The sequence below is a fragment of the Rhincodon typus genome, chromosome 10 (assembly GCF_021869965.1).
Source record: "Rhincodon typus isolate 14 chromosome 10, sRhiTyp1.1, whole genome shotgun sequence".
NCBI lineage: Eukaryota > Metazoa > Chordata > Chondrichthyes > Orectolobiformes > Rhincodontidae > Rhincodon > Rhincodon typus.
Window position 1 is genome coordinate 24,258,797 of NC_063341.1, and position 22,030 is coordinate 24,280,826.

The 22,030-nt window shown below is 39.7% G+C and overlaps 1 protein-coding gene across 2 annotated transcripts in view; it reads right to left on the reverse strand.

The window, feature by feature from the left end:
* The window catches only part of niban1 (niban apoptosis regulator 1), a 129,195-nt gene that overhangs the window by 66,652 nt on the left and 40,513 nt on the right, over positions 1 to 22,030 (reverse strand). For both annotated transcript variants that reach the window (XM_048602044.1, XM_048602045.1), the window contains exons 2-3: positions 11,887 to 12,017; positions 2,309 to 2,440 (exon numbers count right to left, since the gene is read on the reverse strand). In XM_048602044.1, the coding sequence (XP_048458001.1) occupies positions 2,309 to 2,440; positions 11,887 to 12,017 (263 nt within the window). The remainder of the gene's footprint in view (positions 1 to 2,308; positions 2,441 to 11,886; positions 12,018 to 22,030) is intronic.

A 22,030-nucleotide genomic window follows, 5' to 3' on the forward strand; every position in this document is an offset into this window, starting at 1 on the left:
CTATAAAGGAATCTGGGACATATTTGACCAAGGCAAGCAACTGGGTATCTACTTGGTTAAGACGATTGAAGAATCCTCACTGAGACATGTTAATTCTGAACTTGGAAGTGTTAATGGGAATTGTTAACTCAATGCCAAATTGGAACACAGGGGCAGAAGTCGGCCATTTTGCCCTTCAAACCTACTCTGTCATTTAATAAAATCATGGTTGATCTGATTTTGGTCTCAGCTCCATTTCCCTGACTGCATCCCCGATTCTTGACTCCCTTGTCTAATCTACGAACCATCAGATTCACCCTTCAATAAATTCAATGACCCAGACTCCACTACCTTTTAAAAAGGAAGAGAAGTCCACATACCAACTACTCAGAGTGAAAAAAGTCTCATCTGTTTTAAAATAAAGACCTTTTAATCTTAAACTATATTCGCAATTTTTATCTCCCTTACTCAAGGAAATATCCTTCAAAGTGTCCACACTATCTAGTCCCCTCAAAATTTACCGTGTTTCAATAAGATCACCTCGCATTCTTGAAAGCTCCTTTGGATACAGTCCTAAACTGTTCAAGCTTTTTCCATAAGATAATACACCCAATCCCTCAGATTCACTCTCTCATTGACAGGTTTTCCAGAGGAGATAACACAAGTCTTCCACTGACTCTACTTGCAGGTGAGACTCACAATGCTTCCAAAAAAAATCCAACCCAGGGGACAGGCTCATTTCGACATGAGCTGGATGGGATCTTCAGGTTGCTGCTCAGACATACAACTTAGAAGGAGCATTGATTGAGAAAGTGAAAAAAGCTTTTAAAGAAAAATCAAAAAAGTTTTAAATTTTTTAAATATTTCCAATAATTAAATCTGAAGGAATGGGATTTCCACTCTTAACAGGTGAGCTTATAGTGCCAACCAAGTTTTTTTGTCAGGATAGAAGACTTAATATTATTAAGCATTTACTTACTTTGAAGTGGAATAGCCATACTTTTTCCTGATATGTTTGTGGGCATGTAACGAAACAGTATCAAAACATTCTCATTGCAACATCCAATATTGATGTTTTCAAAGGAGTAAGGCACCTCACACGGCAACTTTTTCTTTTCCATGTAGTTGCTGAAGGTTGCATTGCAATTTCCTCTTTAACAGCAATGAGTACTGATGGCCACACTGTCATTTTTACTGCAAAATCTGAGCCACCTACCTTAACGTTCCGAGTCCTTTGCATGACATCCCAACCACTAAATATTTCCTAGCGACCCGAACTGCTTTCGTCACATGGTTGCAGTTTAGTTTCTGAACACCAATGCTGGGAGATGGCCTGCAGAATTTACACCTCTCCCCCTGCCCTGAACTAATAGTTTAGTATCTATCTCTTTGAGGCTGTGGCATCCATTGCTATCATTTTCATTTTATGGAATCTCCATTGGTACATAAATTTAAGCACTTTAATCCACAAAAGAATAAACAAAGCATCTATTTTGAAATTCCCAGTTGTTACAATAGGCTCATACAGCAGAGAATGGTTTCCCAACTGCTGCACAAACTTTCTGATGTGTTAAGACTATTGAAACTAATCTATACAAAGGAGGTGCAATTGGCAGTGTCGTGTTATGTCAATCACATCACCATGTTGCCTTCTATTTATGAATATGGTAAACTATCACGAAGTACCATGTGACAGTATTCCTTTGTACAATCTTACATATGGGTCTGTGTTGTGAATTAATAAAGTCTGTTTTCCTGGAAGGTTTAATTGATATTTTCATATATTTGAATAGATTAAAATTATATTCTAAAAATGACTGCAAACAGTGTTTTAAGTAAAAAGGTTTCTTTTTCTAAATCAAGTCATTATTGCCAGTCCCTGTTATCTGCAAACACCAATGTATTCATGCTTTATGTAAAAAAAAAAGTGCATTTAACTTCAATGGATTTTGTGGCTGTCAAACTTCACCGAAAAAATGATGTCAATAAGTTAAAACTTCTGACCAGTTAAATCTTCCACTGATCTCTGCACAGTTTCACTGCCATACAGAATGCTCCTTGGATAGCACAAAGTATGAAATCATTCAGCACTTATTGCAAATATATAATTTTGCTTGTGCATCCAAGAAAGGCATCTCATTGTGCAAATACAATTTGAAATGAGCCATTAAACAAAGATTATGATCTAACACAGTGAGGTGTTAGAGAAAGCCTGCAGTCCTGCAAGTGTCAAATTGTGCACATTGTTTCAGCACAATATTACTGCACCGGTTCAGTTTTTGTTTGGTTTGCTGATGTGTGAACTAGCAACCAGCAAAGAATTCCTTACCTCTTTGTTTTCATAGCATTCCATGCTGTTGTCATTCTTTATCACAACATATCGTTCCTTCCATTTCCTGAACTCTTCTACATATTGTATCACTTCCTGTTGATATACCACTTTCTCAGTTCTCTTTGGATCCTATAAAAGGTAGAATATAAACTTTGAAGCATCATTACAAAACAAACTACCACTGCATATCAAATTGTTCGAACACTTGAACATAAACTGAGAGAAGGCAAGATAGCACAGTGGTGCCAACGTTTAACACACTATTACTGGGAGGATGGACACCTAGTCAATTCTCGTTTTTGTTTAAAAAGGATGTAGGTAATACTGGCTAGGCCAGAATCGATTGCCCATCCCTAATTGTCCTTGGTGGTAAGCCACCTTCTTGAACTGCTCCAGTCCATGTGATGAAAGTACACCCACAGTATTGCTAGGAAAAGGGAGTTCTACGATTTTGACCCAGCAACAGTGACAGTGACAGTTCCCAACTTTAAAGGAGCCAAGTAGCAAGCGACATGTGGAGACTTTGAATATATAGTGGCAAATGGGGACAGCAGCGAATCAATTCAGGGAATTGTCCAGCAGCTCTTGGTTACTGGTTACGAGTGTAGTGTTGATTGTATCTTGAATGCAGACTGTCTGCATTTTATTTTACCTTAGACCTGGCAGTTGAAAATTGGATAAACTTTAACAAAATATATAAAAAGGAGCAACTTACACAAGCATTCCTAACAAAACAAAACCAAAATCACAGAACTGAAAGCCTATGGTAGAATTGTTTTCTGTTGCCAGTTATTGCATTATTCTGGAAGCAATCTTACTATCCTCTAGGAATGATTCCAAATGGAACATAAACCACACATCTACTTAGTTTTATAAAGTTTGAAAAACTTGCAATACATCCTTCAATTTCAACATACAAAAGGTGATTGAAATGTGGTTGTGAAGACTTCCACTTCAGTACTTCTAATGAAACCACAAACATGTTCTAAAAATTTCATTAGAAATGCCCAAAGAGGAAGTTTTCACCGACACATTTACACCAGCACTACACAAAGCAAACAGAAACATTTTTAGCCTTGACAGTAAAACCTTATACATTTTCTGTTTGAAGTCTGGAAGTTGAGTGGATTTTCACTCTGCAGTTTGCCCAGCTTATGCTTAGTGGAGCAGAAAATGTTTTTCAGCACAGCCTCAAGCTTATTAATTTATCCAATTATTCAGGTGCAGATCCAGTTTCAAAGAGGAATCAGCTTGATGACTCTTCCAGCATCACTTCTTTTTGCTCCAACAGAAACTTAGACTGATTCCAATCAAGTAAAGAAGAACAACCTAATTTTGTAAATAGCAACTTTCATAGCCAATTATTTTCAGTACAGTTACAGTTGTAATGTAGGCAAACAACAATTAATCTACCTATAGCCTGGGCTAGCAAACAGCAAAGGGATAAAATAATCAGTTACTCTGTTTTAAAAAGATTGCTTGAGGAATAAATGGTCACCAGAAAACTGGGATGAATCACCAACTATTTTCCCCAATCATGAGGGAAGGTAAAACAGGGGCTTGAAGAGAACATCTTGTGTAGTACAGCACTCTCATAACACGCTGATTTGTTAGTGCAGGATATCTCAGGTCTGAAGGTTGAAGCTTGAAGCCATTGATATGCATGAACTGAAAACAAGGTAGTCCTCTTGGGAGTAATTAAATTGTAGCTATTATATTCCAATGTCTTCTTATATTACTTTGTTATTCTTTGACAAAATATTCTAGAGAACCAGGAAATCAAAGTAACAAGTACTGCACAAATTTATGTGTCGATTTGGACATAAATCTACAACCTTCTGAATCAGAAGCAGGAATGCTGCAAACAAGCACATTGTCAAATAGATAGAACAAGTCAACAAGCATGCTTTGTACCAAAATGTAACATTTGTGCATGCTGTAAATTTCTCTTCCTTTGACCCAAACATTCACATTGACAAATGTAACATATTAGAACAAATTGTTCCATTGTTTTTGATAACTAGAACAAAGCAACAGAAAAAAACAGTTTCACTGGCGTGAATTTAAACCTTCCACAGAAGGCAGGCTGGGAAGCAGAAGGACCATACAACGGTGGAAAAAAGTGTTGTGTGCAGACACCACTGTCTTCCCAACTCTTCCCAAGAAGGTCCGCCTGTGGCCCTGTGGAAAGCCCCCTACCTCTTGGGCATCCTCTGCCCAGCTGAGAATCTTGCTGATTGAAAGGGAAGATCCTTCGGGAAATCACACCCCTGCTCTTAACTGTGATCCCATTACCCATGCCTTCTCACTCGCCCCAGTGATTCAGCCACACTCACTTTCATTTGGGGGCTTCAGGTATGATCCTTCCAATGGCCCTTACAGCATTAGTACCAGAAGTGGCCAACGCGCCAAGGGGGCATTGTTCAGGTTCACATTCTGGATTAGGTAAAATTTGCCAAGGTTGGGTTTGGTCAAATAAACAAGGACACTATTTTAGGAAATCAGTGCTCAAGGTGATGAAGGCCCGTGTGAAAATTACAATGAGACAGGGGCTGAGATAGTCACAAGTAGCCAATAATTACAGGTGGAATTGGTAAATAACTAGGAGGAGGGTGGTGGAAGGCTCAAAAGCAGAAACAATTAAGAATGTGAAAGTTGCACATGGCTGGTCAACCTAGCAGCCAGAGTTTCCGACGAAGACAATGTCAGAGTCACTTTGATGCTGCCAAAAAACAAAAACAGAATGCTTCATCTTCACCAAAGTTAAGCTGGTGAAGTTTCAATTCATTATAGACCCGATACTATACAGGCAACAGAAACTGACATAGAAACCAGAGAACAGACAGCATCATTAGATGATATCAGCAATTCGTATGGAAACAGATCGACCAATAACATTGGTGATAGCTAAAACCAGATTATGAACACAAGGGCCTATAGATAGGAGATCTAATACAGATTCTCAAAAGTTACATTTCTACTCTTAAATGTAAAACTAAGTAAAAAGAAGCTTTAGTTCTGTTCCATTCCTACAATGATAATAGTAAAGTAAACTTCACTCCCTGCGCCTTTGCTATAAAGGCCCTGGACTTCCTCACTCTTACTTGTCTCCATAAATTCCAAATTGCCATTCTTGTCCCCTTGTGGATCTTCAGCTTCTTGTCCTAATTTACAAACAATTGGACTTAAGTGGTAACCATTAGGCAGCTTACTTCAAACTGTACACTGCAAATGAGCAACATCATGCACAATCCACCAGGGAACATAAGAGCTTGATATTCTGATGGTGATGATGTGCAACTGAAGATAAAGCAGATGATTATATATTATAAACAGATCCTATGATTTGCACTAGCCTTTAGACTGTACCACTCACCCTGTTGCAAACTGTGGTATCAGCTAATTTCAACATTGTTAATTGCATTAGCAGAATGTTACAATTCCTGTAGAAACCAATAGCAACAAAAAATCCCAAACTACCGAATGAAATAAACTGGTGAACAAGATTTCACTCTTGCAACTAAAACTAAAATGACATAGCTCAACAGTAACCAAAATAATGTCTTACAAGCCCTCTGAATACAAATCATGCTACCAGTAAAAATGTGCATTAAATGAATAATATCAAAGTCACTTCTAGTTCTCCAGCAAGGGTTCCTTTCTTTCTCTACACTACATTGCAACTTCTAGTGTCCATTAGCAATCGTTTCACTCTGCTCAATTTTTTCCAGATACTAATACCAGAAGCATGCCATATCTCATCAATTCACTGTTCCTTAAATCTCCAAAAGAACCCTGTTTGTCCTGTTTCCATTCTTTTGAACAGCAGGTGACAGGTAGAGTCCTATCTCAAAAACTGCTGTCTCAGCAGAGAATATCAATTTTAAAAGGGAAAGCTGTCATAAGAAGATGATGAGAAGAGCGTCTATCAACAGCCAAAGTCAACTGTAATTGGTGTGGGAAGGAAAAACATGTGGAGAAACTGCACTGCCAAACAGGCTGAATGCCTTTTAGTGCAAAAATGGGCCACTATAAAGGCTGTGTGCCATAATACTCCTGTATATAAATATTCACAAACGGTTGGATCCAGAAATAAATGATGTTTGATATGAAGGTACTTTTCTTTGGAGAGACCCAGTAATCAAACAGAGGCTACTAGGGAGCCAACATCCTTGCAGAAGAAAACAAGAGCCATTTTAAATTGCTGTACAAAAAAAAAAGTATGGTCCAGGAGGGATAGAACTCAAGGCCATAACAGAACTGAGGCAACCATCTAATATAATGATAAACAAATCACAAAACACCAAAGCATCTAGAGTTGCTCGCTTTTAAGCAGGAAGGCTTCTCCTGATTTGCAGACTGGAAGAAGTTGAAAGCCGAGAAAATCAGCCAAAAACCTTCAGAATTGAATTTCCACAGCCACCTGCTAGAACCACCTTGCTCCATATCCAGAAGTGAAGCTAATGTGCTTGTTCACATACGGAAACAGCCTCCTCCATAGATAACACTGTGGAGCTGGAGGAACACAGCAGGTCAGGCAGCATCAGAGGAGCAGGAAAGCTGATGTCTCAGGTCGGGAGCCTCCTTCATTTTCATTTTCTGCCGTGTTCCTCCCGCTCCACACTGTTACCCTCCTCCATGTTTGCCAGCAAGTGTGCTCTATGTTGAAGCAAGGGGTTAATTCACTTCTAACAGAATCAATAAGCTGGTGCTCGGGATTGGTCTGCAGTGCCAAAACCCAATAGGTCTGTGAATTTGTGTGGATCTTACACAGCCAAACAAAACAGTTGAGCACAGAGTTCATCCTATATCATCTGTGAACAAGACCTTAAAATTAGGAGTGAGTTCAATCTTCATGAAGTTTGATGAAAATACCCATTGATGTAGAGTCTAAGTTCCTCACAACCTTTATTACACTGTTCTGGAGGGTTTGCTTCAGTAAATTACCCTTTTGCATTACATCAGGGCCAGAAATCTTCCAGAGGACACTGTCAGGTATCCTAGAAGGAGTGGATGGAGTTGTATGTTACATAGACGATGTCCTGATCCATGGATCCACTCAGACAGGACATAACACTGGGTTGCGACCTCAGCTGCAATACCTGTGACTTACACAACATGAATTCTCACAGCTGACTGCTAAGTTCCTTGAGCACATTATGGATACATCTGTTCTCAAATTTGATTCACAGAAAACGAGAGCAATCAAGGAGTTTCCAGCTCCTCAGAACGTGACTGAGCTCCAGAGGTTCATGAGTATGGGACACCATGAGTATGGGATGCATAGAGCTGAGAGAAAGCACAAAGTCTTTTGAGAAAATTCAAGAGATGTTAATATTTAAGTGATACTTTAGCTCACTATGACTTGAGCTACTGTCTATTTTTGCTGCAGATGAAACCTCTACATGACTGTGAGCTATATTCTTTCAGATACAGACTGTGGCAAGTGTACACCAATGTATTATGTAATCCATTCAGTGGCAAAGACAGAACAGAGATATGCAGTTATAAAAAAAGAAGCGACAGCTTGCAAGAAGTTAGCAAATTGTATGCTTGGTCTTCGTTTCAAGTCAAAAGAAAGACAATCCACAGGTCCTAATAAGGAGCACTTCTAAATTCTAAGGAGGAAGCAAAAATGTCTCCATTTTGAGGAGATAGCAAGGACTGCAGAAGGGTCCCTACCTGAAACATCAACTTTCCTGCTCTCTGATGCTGCCTGACCTGCTGTGTTCCTCCAGCTCCACAGTGTGTTATCTCCATTTTGATGAGGTTTGGTAAAGACAATGTTCCAGGAAAGTACCAGAATACAGTAACATTTTGTCCTGTATTGCAGTGTCAAGGCCCAAAGAAGATGATGTAGTCTTTGTTGAACAGGTAGAAACCTTTCCAGCAATAACAACCACAGATCCACGTGTAAAAACTCAGTGACTGAATGATACCAGAGATGCACAGAAATTTATTGAAGAATGTGTTCAGGTCAGATACCATTGTAACAAACGATGCCCAGTATACATGCTCACAATCCCATTCTCAGTACTATGAACAGTGAGGACATCTCAGTATAGTGGATGATTTACTCATCTCACAACAGAGTGGCTATTCCAAGAGTCCCGAGACTCAACATATGATAACAGTTGCACCAAGGACATCACAAAATCTCAAATCAGAACAAGATTTTTTTTGGGTGGCCAGCTCATAAAAAACCATTGGAAGAGACAACATCAAATTGTAATAACTGTTCTATTCATCGTCAGAGCCAAGAGAATTATTGAAGCAGCACAAAATAATAGACTTTGTAATCAATGAATGAGAATTTGGCACTTGAGTTCATAGCAGTTTACGGATTTGTCTAAAATTTGTCTAGAATGCCAGTTCATGGAGATGCACTCAAGCCAATGGTAAAGCTGAAAGAGAAATGCATATAATGAAACTATTACGAAAGAAGAATTTTAACATCAACTTGTATTTCTGAGCTATCATTCAACTGCATTCCAAAATGGTCCAGCACCGTGTAAACTCATGGGAAGAAGACAGAAAACTCAACTCCCTGTGCTCACAAACATGCTATAAGTACAAGACCAAAAATCACTTCAAGGTGCCATTGCAAAGGTTGTGACAAAAATTAAGAAAACATAATGCTGGGGAGTAACAGATTAACACAGATCAAAGTTAGCTAACAAGGATTAGAGATAGGTGGGTCTTTTCCAGGTTGGCAAGCTGTAACTAGCATTGGGATCAGTGCTGAGACCTCAGTTACTTAGAACTAATGGCAATGATCTTGACGCAGGGACATTTCTGATGAAACCGAGCGGAGTCTGCAAAAGGGATATAGAATAAGTTAAGTGAATGGGACAAAAGAATTGGCAGATGTAGTATATTGTAGGCAAATATGATTTTGTTCACTTTGGCAGGAAGAACAGAACAGCAGTATCAACTTTTAAATGGAGAGGGGTTGCAGAACTTGAGGTACAGAGGGATCTGTGTGTTCTTGTACAAGGATCACAAAAAGTTAGTTTGCAGGTAAAGCAATTGACTAAAAATGAAAATGGATGTTGTTGTTTGCTGCAATAGGTATGGAATACAAAAGTAAAGAAATTTTACAGCAGCTATACAAGACCTTGGAGAGACCACATCTGGAGTATTGTCTACAATTTAAAAAAAAGGCAGTGTAAAAAATGTTCACTTGATTCATTCCTGGGTGAATTATGAAGAAAGGTTAAATAGTTTGGGGCTTCATCCATAGGAGTTTAGGAAAATGGAAGTTATGACTAAAACAGATAAGATCTTGAGCAGCCTTGACAGGATAGATTCTGAGAGATTAAAACTAGCAGACACAGCTCAAGAGTAATGGTTTTACTCTTAAAATGCAGATGAAGTGAATTATTTTGTCAGAGGGCTGTTAAACTGTGGAATTCTCTTCCCCCAAAAGTGGTGGAGGCTGGGTCACAGTTTGTTCAAGCCTCAGTTAGATAGATCTTTGATAGATAAGGGAGACTATGGTAACAGGAGAAAGGCTGAAAAATGGGGTTGAGACCATAACCATGATCTTATTGGATGGCATAGCAGATTTGACAGACTGAATGGCTTACTTCTGCACTTAAGTTATATGTTTCAGGGCTGAATTCCGGACAAAGAGAGAGACAGAGGACAAATATCACTCCAGCAGTTGTTTATGACAAGCTTTACATGCCATGCACTTTGCTGGATCTGCAATCAGGAGAGCCAATTTGGAGCCAAAACCAAGCTTGCTATGGACATCCATAGTCCTACTTTGGCTACAATATTCCAAAATTCCCTATATATGTGGGAAAGGTTCCACTCGAATGGAAAAATGCGAATATAATACCCTTATTCAAAAAGGGAAGGAAGTAGAAAATAGAAACTACAGACCAGTTAGCTTAACAGGTTTCATTGAGAAACTGTTAGAATCCATTGCCATGGAAGTAATAACAGGACATTTCGAAAGTCAAAATACAATGCACCAAAGTAAGTATTGTTTTATGAAGGATGAATCATATTTGACTAATTTTCCAGAATTCTTTGAAGCAGTACAAGCAATGCGGATAATGGGAGTCCTGTAGATATTATATATCTGGACCTCGAGATGGTATTTAAATAAAAAGTGCCACATGCAAGGTTAATACACAAGGTAAGATCACATGGAGTTAGGGGCAATTTATTAGCTTAGATAAAGGATTGGCTAACCAACAGAGAGCAGAGAGCTGGGACAAATGGGTCCTTTTCTGGTTGGCAAGACGTAACTAATAGGGTGCTACAGGGTTCTGTCCTCAGGCCCCAACTATTCATAGTCTGTATTAATTAATTGGGATAAAGGGATAGAAGGCACTACAGCCAAATTTGCAAAGGACATTACAATAGGTAGGAACGCAAGTTGCAAGGAAGCAATAACAAATTTACAAGTGGATGTTGATAGGTTAGTTGAATGGACCAAAATTTGGCAGATGAAGTTTAACATGGATAAGTGTGAGGTTATCCATTTTGTTCAGGGGAATAGAAAGGCAGCTTATTATCTAAATGTAGAGAAACTTGAGAGCGCTTCGATGCGGAGGGATCTGCGTGTCTTTGTGCATACAGAGAAAACTAGTATGCAGGGACACCAGGTAATAAGGAAGGCAGTTGGAATTTCGCACCTTGCGTACAATTTTGGTCTTCTTACTCGAAGAGGGATCTAGTTGTATTGGAAGCAGTTCAGAGGAGGTTCATTAGATTGATACCAGAGATATGTCTATGTCTTATGAAAAGAAATTGAGCAGTTTAGGTCTATATTCTCTGGAGTTAGATAGATGTAGAAAGGAAATTTCCTCATGTGGGGCAATCTAGAAAGAGAGGTCAGATTTAACGTAGAATTGAGGAGCAATTACTCCCCTCAAAAGATTGTGAATCTGTGGATGTCACTACCCAAGTGTGTGGTGAATGCTGGGAGTAAATTTAAGGAGGAGATAGATAGATTTTTATTTAGTAATAGGTTGAAGTGTTATGGAGAGCAGGCAGGAGAATAGAGTTGAGACTGAGTTGAGGTCAGCCATGATCGTATCAAATGCAGGCTCAAGAGACTATATTGCCTACTCCTGCTCCAATTTCTTATGTTCTTTTGTACTTCATCCAAAAGGGAACAATACAGTGAGACAGAACTCATTCACAAAAGCCACCTCCTACCCCGTGGACACTGTATTGTATTGGATATTAGATAGTTAATGAGTTCATTCTAATTTGTAAATCATCACGTGAGGTGATACAGCACCACATTATTTGGTCTCATTCAGTCTCCTGCAAGATGTAAGCCAGAGCAGCACGATATGTTCCAATAATGCTCCTGCTTCGTGTACCTCTGAAAACTCATGGTATTAGTCCAACAATAACAAGAACACATGACAGAAAGTACGTCGAGCAAGAGGGTTTCGTTTATTATGGATTTTGGGTGACCTTATGCTACCAACTTGCACCTTTGCCACCCAGATTCTCTGACCCACACAGCCCGTGGAAGTGATTCTCTACTAATACCGTGGGAACACAGAATCATCCCCCTGGACTGTAGCGCACAGTTTATTACGTACCTTATGCTGTAGCAGTTGGGGTTGTGCTTCTTGGTCTTGCTGTACCTCACATCTGATATGATTGAAGGCAGCCACAGAGTATTGCCGCTGGTAATGAGGACTAAAGTTTTTCAGCTCTGCTTCGGCCTTCCCTGAGGAGAAAACAGAAGAGAAATCATGGAAGTGTAAGCATAAACATCAGAGAAGATGGGAGGAAACTAAGAGATTGTATTGTACAAAAGGTTGAAAGACATGTTTAAAATAAAGCTTCATATAAAACAGATCAAGGTGAAACCATTCATTCCAACATTATAGACAAGATACTAAATAATTAAACTGCTGACAGAAACCTTATGCTCGGCAGGCTGTGATCAGCTTTGTTCAAACCTGAAGATATGTAACCAGTATACATGGTATGATTTGTATTACTCACTGACAGTGAAACAGCCTTCAATAGCCTGATTTCTATCTCTCAAAGATTTTGTGGCATTAACCTGTCAGTAAGACCATTCATTATGATAGTTCAGCAGATAAATGCATGGGCAGTACAGATACAATTGGCTTCAGATAGAGTATAAACTGATATGACAGAAAATTTGCTACTATATGGATATAATTTCAGTATTCTGTATGCTTTCTCTTTGCAGCCTTTCACAATACAATTATGGTATTTCAGTCAAATTTGACATCAGTTGCATGCAGCATTGATCCATGCCCACTGGAAACTGGATTTGGATAATTAACATACACAGCCATTTTCTCTCAGCAAGAGAGAGAGTATTCTCTCCTCTCCTCCAGACTCAAATTTAGTAGAAACATCTCCCTAATGAAAGCTGTGCTTGACAGGCTTAACAGAAGTCATGTGGCTCCAGCTGTACACTAATCTCTAAGGAAAGGAATGTGTTTAAATTTCCTGCACTTTTGCTTTTGAATATTGGATATATGCATTACAGTATTGTTATAAAAACAACTCTTAATTAAATGTAATGCATACTTCCTGTAGGAAAATTACAAACATAAAGACTGGACTATTTGTTTTAGTGCAACTGGCACGATAGGTATTCTTGGCTTCTAATAGGAATTATCTTGATTCATTAAGTTTATTAATGATTCTCAATGGAGTTGAAATTTTCCTTTACTGTGAACATAATGAACTATTTATTTTTCTCATGTATCTTTGCTCTGTTAAAATTTGGTACTAAATTGAGAGAATATCTTTGCTTTGAAAGAATCATTTCTGTAGACTTTAGTGGGGATTACCAATTAATGGCAGGCTTCTAGTTTTGCCAGGTGTTACAGAATATAGGATAATTCAAGATTGAGTGGTCCTTCCTCTTCCTGACAACAATTTTCGAAGACTCAAACAATCGGCTTGCATCATTGGTGTATATTTAGTTCCAAGATTAACTTCCAGACCAGACATCTGTACCATCATTAAGATCATTTGCCTCTGTGATATCACCTCACTTCACCCTGCCTCAGCTCACCTCTTGCTGAAACCCTCAACCATCTTTTTGTTACTTCTAAACTAAACTATTCTAACATACTTCTGGCTGGTCTTCCATCTTCCCACAATCCATAAGCCCAAGTATAATCAAAATATCCTATCACCACTCATTCCTGTGCTCACCAACCTACATTGGTTTCCTGGTTAAGTAACACTTAAATTTTAAAATTCTCAACATCCACCATGACCTTACTGCTCCTTTTCTGCATTCTTCTCTAGTCTAGAAATATTACACTTTTCCAATTCTGACCTCTTACACATCCCTAATTTTAATGGCTCTGCCTTCAATTGCCAAGTGTTACAGCCCCGATAGCTTGGGGGCTCCTGTGGTGCAGTGGTATTGTTCCTACCTCTGAAGCAGGTGCCCAGGTTCAAGTCCCATATACTGTGGAAGTGTATAATAACATCTGAATAGGTTGATTTTTAAAAAAATCTTGATAGCCAGTTAATGAAGGAAGTATAAACCAGAGCCACTGTTTACTTGAAGTAGCTTTCTTCAGATTGAAAAACACAAACACATATATTGATACAATTATAGAAACAGAAGATACATGTTGCTTTATATTCAAGAAAATAAAGCCAAATTAAACTCAATAAACAAGTGGCAGAACTTAAGTGGGTACTGTAATAAGATGTAGAGATAATGTACTCCAGAATTTGTAGTACCCGCCAGTCACAACAGGCCTGAAGCATTCCAGAAGACACCGTGTACTTCCTGTCCAGGTTTGTCCTGGTGAAGACTTAACAATGGAGGAGTCTCAGCTGCATGCACACACATACACCCAGAGAGTCAGGTCTCGTGATCTTCTCTACAGTTTACTGCCCAAACCTGTTAAGGGCCACCTTAGCTTAATGTCTCATACTCTCTTTTTGAGGGCCAGATAGCCAAAAACATAACGAACAAGTTAACCACACCTAAAAGGAGTACCAGGACTCTTGGTAGTGTCCCTGCCTCTGTTCCAGAGTTAATTTCCATCTGCTCCAGAAGTGGGTACTAATATCTCTGAACAGGCTGATTAGAAAATATCCCCTAGTCCCTTTACGTACTCTTTTAATTAACACATTGAACCTAATTAAACTGGTTAATTTGATATCGGGCTTGAAAGGGGCACTTAACAAAATAAAGTCAAATCATCAAAAGAAAGTGCTTTTTTCCACCAACTTGTTCATATATGTTATTATACACCTCCAGTGCAAGTGGGACTTGAAACTCGATCTTCTAGCACAGATGTATGGACACTGCCACTGCATCACAAAACGATTCCCATTCATACATTTTTTGAAAATACACAAGGAACAGATAGCCAAATCATTTAAATTAATAAATAACAATCCCTTAAAATGCCCAGTGTAATTTTATACAAGCTCAAATCACCATGGAATCAATGCTCTCCATCCCGTGTATTGGGTTAACCTCAATTGTTACTTGTAACACTAAGTTCTGGAATTCCTGCCCTGAACCTTTATGTCTTTCTACCTCTCTTTACTTCTTTAAGGCACATCTTAAAGCCTACCATTTTGGCCAAACGTTTGCTTATCTGTTCTAATTCCCCTTAATCTACTTCGGTGTCAAATTTTGTTTCATAGTAGTCCTGTAAAATAGCTTGGATGTTTTATGCAAGTGAAGATGTCACATAAATGCAAGTTGGTGTTGGAGGATATTTCTAGGATATGGATCCATTTTGACACACTCGCATTCTCCCTTTAGTTAACAGTCCATCAGTAGAACAAATCTCTTAATCCAGATATAATGTGAGATTTATATGGAACAGCATTTGGAAACTGAGTAAAGTTATGGAGGTGTCCTCTTCCAAATCAGTATTTAGCTGATGAAATCTTTCCTAAAGTCAAGCCTGTGGAACATTGAGCCTCATTTTATTGCTTTATGAGATTTGCCAATTTCATTATTTCGTCTAAGCATTAACTTCTAAAAAGTGTGTTTAATGCCAGCTGCTAAAATTTATTCATTTTCTGTACATAAATTAGCTTCCCAATCAAATTTGTAGTCAAGGTGCCAAGAGAAAAGGCTTGCTTAGTGTTTGGGGAAGGGTTACTTAAAATATAAAGTGCTAAAGACACAGTTTTCATTTAGTTCTCCACAGACAATGGGTTCTCAGCAAGAAATTATTACTCAAGTCAGCATTTTCATATTAGGAACTGTGTAGGCAGTTAGTGTGGAAAAAGAACATTCCAAACATCTGCAGAAGTAAGTCTGGCAAATTTCAGTTTCACCTATCTTGAACCTCACATCTACTCTCCTGTGTAATGCTTTTAAAATGCAATGAAAAAGGAGGAAGGTTGGAAATATGCTAAATAAAGTAATCAGTCCAGGAAACTGACAGAAGCTGGCAGCTAATATAGTGAAGTAATCCCACAACCTACCTTTCCATAAAACATAAAAAACCTCGTAACTGCTATTCTCATTGCTGATAGCATGTGTGGCTGTCTGCTTTTTTCGTTCAAACTACTGTTCCTTTGATTTGGGTTCCTTCCATCATTATTAACAAGCCAAACTCTTCACTCCCAAGACAGCACAAAGAGAGAGAGGGCTTACTCCATATTCAACTCAATGGATTGTTAATATAAGCTCTCAGCTAGTCTTACTTCTCATTCCTGTTACTCTAATGCTACCAATTCACTTCTCTGTTCTTGCATCCTGCGAGTCCCGCAGATTGGCCAGGCTATGCACTAAAATCTGAGGGAGTAAATAGCCACAACAAAACAAACTGAACATGTGGGAATGATACTCCCTCTCCAGTGAGAGTAAAAACCCGCTCATTAAGTGCGTGGCTCAGGTCTGACCTCTGTTATGGCAATCACTCAAATCATCTTCTGATTTATCTGGAGATCAAAAATGAACTGTTCACAGGGTCACAATGTACAAATCACTAGAGAGGGGCAAGAAACATGACCATCACCCTCTTCCTGATGGCTACCTTTGTGTACGGCTACATCAAGCTGTGCACAGACTCTCAGGTTGCAAACACCAGATGTCACTTTGTGTTGTGGCTCTGTCTTTGATGATGTGAGCGATTGGTCTGACTACCTTGCCACAAAACGTTCCAAGTGATTAGACTGTGACCTTTTACATGCCCCTCAGAGATATTTGTACAGAACACCTGACAAGGAAGATATATCGTGAACATCATGAATATTGAAATAATATTGACACTGCTCAGAATGGAACATGGTGCAGGGACAAAAGCTATTTTCTATTGCACACTAATTTTCAATTTGAAACGTTTGCCCTTGGGGTGTATACCTTACATAGAATGTACACTGTAAATATTAAGACTTTTGCAGTTGTATAATGACCCCAAAAAGTGAAACATGCTGCAAAGAGACAAGTTAACTTTTCTTCAACCTTCTTTGATTTCAAAGTTAAAAATGGTTTGAAATATATTTTTACAGTCTTATGAATAAAGTTTATCTTGGAGACAAAAAGTAAAGCTGAATTTGAATTATCTTGTATTATACCTTTAACAATTTTATTAATAAAAGTATTTTTCTTTTGGGAAAAGAAATGAGGTTCAACAGAAGCTTGGAGATCTGTGCACTGAGCTGCCCTGTTTGTTAAACCTTGTGCCACTCCTCATTTCAAGTGAAATATCTGCTTTAGACAGTTACATACAAAGAATTCATTAACAACAACTTGCATTTATATACCAAAGGGCTTTACAAGAACAATTATCAAACAGAACTTTACATCGAGCTAGAAACAGATATTTTCTAAATCAACCTATTCAGTAATGTTATGTCACACCTCTGGAACAAGTGGGACTTGAATCCAGGCCTCACGGATCAGGAGGTAGGAACACTACCACTATACCATAAGGGCTGTCAAACAGCTGACCAGAAGCTTGGTATAGATAGGTTTTAAAAAGCGTCTGATTGAGTAATAGACAGGTACAGCTGTGGAGAACCAACAGGAGGCAATTTTGGAACTTGGGGCCTGGCAGTTGAAGAGATGGCCACCAATGATGGAGTGATGAAAACTGGGAATGCACAAGAGATCAGAGGTGTAAGGGTATTGATATCTTTGAAGGTTATGACACTGGAGAGATATCAGAGTTTTGGAAGACATGGCTATGGAGGGATCTAGCTCTGACTTTGTTATTAAATTGTAACTCAGTGATGTTTTGTGCAAGTTCCACCAAAGGTAGGACAAAGATTATGTCATTTGTATTTCCTTGAACAGTCAATGGTGGCAGACCTACGTGTTGGCCGATAGCTGCAATCTCCTGTTGGAAGGGTCTTCATTCACCATAATTTGTTTAAAAGCCTGTATTCAATTCAGGTTTTGACTTAGTTGAAGATATTTCAAGAATTTCACAGCTCCATGAATTTTGTTGGTGGTTGTCCAAACTAAATTTTTATGCATTTCTGACGTCAAGATTCATCTGTAATCCTGCAATTTCAACTTCCTAAATTTTCCTGTCATGTACTTTTTAAATAATTCATATTGTCCTAGGTTATAAAATCCTTTTGATCTTACTAACATGTCAGTTTGCTTGCATTAAGCAATAATTTGGAATTCTTGATGTGGAGTAAAAAATAGCAAGTCCATTGGTCAAGGCTGGACGCAAGACTGAGAGTTCCTAATTATGATAACATCTGTAAGGGCCATAGGGAATCACAAATTAACCTCCTTGTGGAGCTCGTTGAGTATAAGTTCCCTTGGTAACAGGCCTAGCTGGAACTCATCACCTGAGCCCTTTAGGTAGTGTCCCTACCTCTGAACGAGAAGACCCAGGTTTAAGTCACACCTGCTCCAGAGGCGTATAACAACATCTCTCAACAACAAATTCACCAAAGATCCTCAAACAGCACCTTCCAAACCCATGACCACTTCCAAGTAGAAAGACAAGGCAGACATATGGAAGCATCACCACCTTCAAGTTCCCCTCCAAGCCACTCACCATCGTAACTTGGAAATATATCGCCGTTCCTTCACTGTCGCTGGGTCAAAATCCTGGAATTCCCTCCCCAACAGCATTGTGGGTCAACCCACAACAGCTGGACTGCAGCAGTTCGAGGTGGCAACTCACCATAACCTTCTCCAAGGGCAACTTCTCCAAAGGCAAGAAATGCTGGCCAGCCAGTGATGCCCACATCCCATAAAATGAATATTTTTAAAAAAAATCTCTGCACAGGTTGATTAGAAATTAGAAAGACCCAACTCCATCTGAGTTTTTATGAGACAGTGGTAGACTCCCTGTCTCTGAACCAAGAAGCCTTTCACCTGCTCCAGAAGTGTGTAGTAACATCTCTGAACAGGTTGATTAGAAAATGTAAATAAAGCAGACCCACCCCTCTTCTGCATGTAGTTTCATGCCCAGATGGCCTTGCAGACACCCATGCAGTGTCCACCAGTAGTCTCAGTGCCTTTAGAGAAAAGGTGGGCACCACAGAGGGTAGAGTGCTTTATTTCACCCTCCAACTCCATTCTGATTTAGCCCTTTCCTGCTCCCCCACCTCCCCTTCACTTTGAGGTTGCATTGCCCTTCATGGGCTTTGTATGTAAATATCTAAATCGCCCACGTGGTTAATTCACTGGTGGCGGTTAATAGTTAAAGTTCAAAATAAAAATGTCAGTGATTTGGTGATGGAGAAATAAACCAGTTATGTGTATGAGGATTTAGAGCCATAGAGTCATACAGCATGGAAACAGACCCTTCCAACCAGACATCCCAATCTGACCTAGTCCCATTCGCCAGCATTTGTCACATATCCCTCTAAACAGTCCATATTCATATATCCATCCAGATTCATTTTAAATGTTGTAATTGTATCCACCTCCACTACACAATCTGGCAGCTCATTCCATACACACACCAGCCTCTGCTTGAAAATGTTACCCTTCAGATTCTATTTCAATTTTTCCCCTCTCACCTTAGACCTATGTCCTCTAGTTTTGGACTCCTCCACCTCAGGATATATATTAAAAAGAAGCAGACCCAGTCAATTGGAAACACTGGTGATTTACTGGTGGTGAGTAAGAGATGAAAAAAATCAGTTCCTGGGATAGGTGTGCAGAACTCTGTCCTGGGCTGGTACTGGCCTATGTATGCCATGAGTAGTGACTCTCTTTTGGTGTTCAACAATAAATGAAGTTCCTTTCCAGTCAAGATTCCTGTGATATTAGACTGGTGATGACAGTCAGGAAAAGATTTGGACAGTCTTGCCTTTCAACGAACCCGTTAGGACCCTAATGGGGAAATACTGCTGTTTGGGAAACTGGAGCCTTATTTTGTGGGTGTGCAGGATTGGCCCGCGTACGCTGAAGAAATGAAATAGTCTTTTTCAGGAACAGGATCACCTGCAAGAAGTCATTCCCCTGATGACTTGTGGGGTCTTGTCTTTCAGCATCATAGAGAATTTAACCTAACCAGCAAGCCTAGAGCCTGACACAAACCATCTGTGATAGTGCAGTGTTAGAGGTTTAACATGTCAAATAGACTTCCTGGGGAACCAGTGACTGAATTCTAAATGAGACTGCAGAAACTGGCAGAGTACAGGTCAGCACTTTCGGAAATGTTAAGGGATTGCTTAGTTTGTGGAATTTACAATATTGCGACCCAAAGGAAGCTACAGACTGAACCAGATCTGAACCTCAAGAAAGCCATAGAACTCGCCCTTTCCTGTGAAAACACAGAAAAAGGGGTTCTCAGACAGTACTGTCCTCAGCCTTGTGTGGCCCTCCATAATGCAGAGCCAAGTCCCTGGGTGATAATACTCATAGCTCCCTTTTGTTGCTATGGAAGGGCAATTGGAGTCAGAGGCCATAAGGTCCCAGAACTGAATGGAAAGTTTCTCCATAATACAACGAGAAGCAAGGACATCCATGCTGCACTTGTGGTCATAGATGTCACCCCAGACAAGGCCACTGTAACAGGTGAAAAACGTACTGCACAGACGGAAAAGGTGAAGCCACTTTAAGTCAGGGCTTTACAAATAAATGAGCCGAGCATTGGGAATTATTACAGCTAAATTGCATCACCGTTCCCTAAGTGACCCCAATTAACGCTTCAGATAAATGGCCATCCCCTGGGACAGTGGGGTAGGCACAGATGCCGTAGTATGTATTGTTGGGGAGGAAACCTTTAAGAGACTCTGATGGGGCATCTTGCCTTTAAGCCTATGAGACACCAAGGCTAGATTGGCCACATACACTGGTGAGCTCTTACATACTACAATTATGCATGGCACAAACAGTCTGACTCCCCTGACTGGTGGTACAAGGGCCAGGTCCGTACCCTTACCTCCAAAAGATAAATTAAGTCATCATGACTTTGAACTTCATGAACACTGTACTAGTATCTGCCAAGTAAATCCAGGCTTCGACCCAAAAACGACCCTATTTTGGTAAAGTCATGTCATAGCATCGCATCCTAAATGATGGACAAGAAAGACATCCTATGGAAGAGCTGAAACCTGAGATGTCAAAGTATCAGGAGCTGAATATGCAAGATGGCATTATCTTATAGGGAGCCTGGGTGGTTTTCCTGCATCCAGCCTGCCTGTAGCACAGTGGCAGTGTCCCTACACCTGGACGAGGAGACCTGGGTTCAAGTCCCACATGCTCCAGAGGTGTGTAATAATGTCACTGATTAGATTACAAAAATTTGTTAAATTAAAAGAAAACAGACCCACATCTGAATTGGCAGAACTCTCTGTCCTGGGCTGGGACTAGCTGTTGTATGATGATAAAAAGTGTTGCTTGTCAACTGAAAGATGGTTCTTTAAAGAGGAAATGAGGCAGTCATTGGAAGTATAATATTTATATATTCAGGAAACAGCATGAGGTAGCAAAAAATAAAATTTAACCTTTACTTGCTAAAATTACCAGGGACAATGTGTTACTGGATGTGGAGTCCAGAGATATGAAAAAATTATCTGGAAATCTCATTAAATCCCATCTTGGAAGTTGGGAAATTAAAACTCTGCATTTGGGATAAAAGCTGGTAAAGTTATGCTGACTATGAAACTTACCTGATTATCATGATTATCCAGTAGGGAAGAAACTCCATTAGGGAAGGAAATCCATTAAGGAAGGAAAACTGCCATTCAAATCCATTGTGGCAAACATCTGACTCTAAATTCACTGCAATATGATTGACCTTAAACGGTCCTCGGGTTCGGCACTGCAAACTACTCAGATATAGAAAACCACAACGAATGTAATGGGCTGGACCACATGGCACAACAGAAGCACCAGCCAAAGGCACATTCAGTCCAGTCAACACTACAAAGTCCTCTTCACTAATACCTGGAGACTTGTGGCAAATTGAGAGCCCCGTCATACCTTAAGTACCTGGCGTAGTTATTCTCAGGATCATTCAGCAAATGTTGCAGCCTCATTCAGTGTGCCCGAGTATGTTCTGTCCTACCAACAGGATGCAGCCATCAGTGGAGTACCAGGGAGTATATAAAAATGAGGTGGTGAAGCAATAGAGATAGTAGGAACTGCAGACGCTGGAGAATCCGAGACAACAAGGTGCAGGGCTGGATGAACACAGCAGGCCAAGCAGCATCATAGGAGCAGAGAGGCTGACGTTTCGGGCCTAGACCCTTCATCAGAAAAGGGGGAGGGGAAGGGGGTTCTGAAATAAATAGGGAGAGAGTGGGAGGCGGATAGAAGAGGGATAGAGGAGAGGA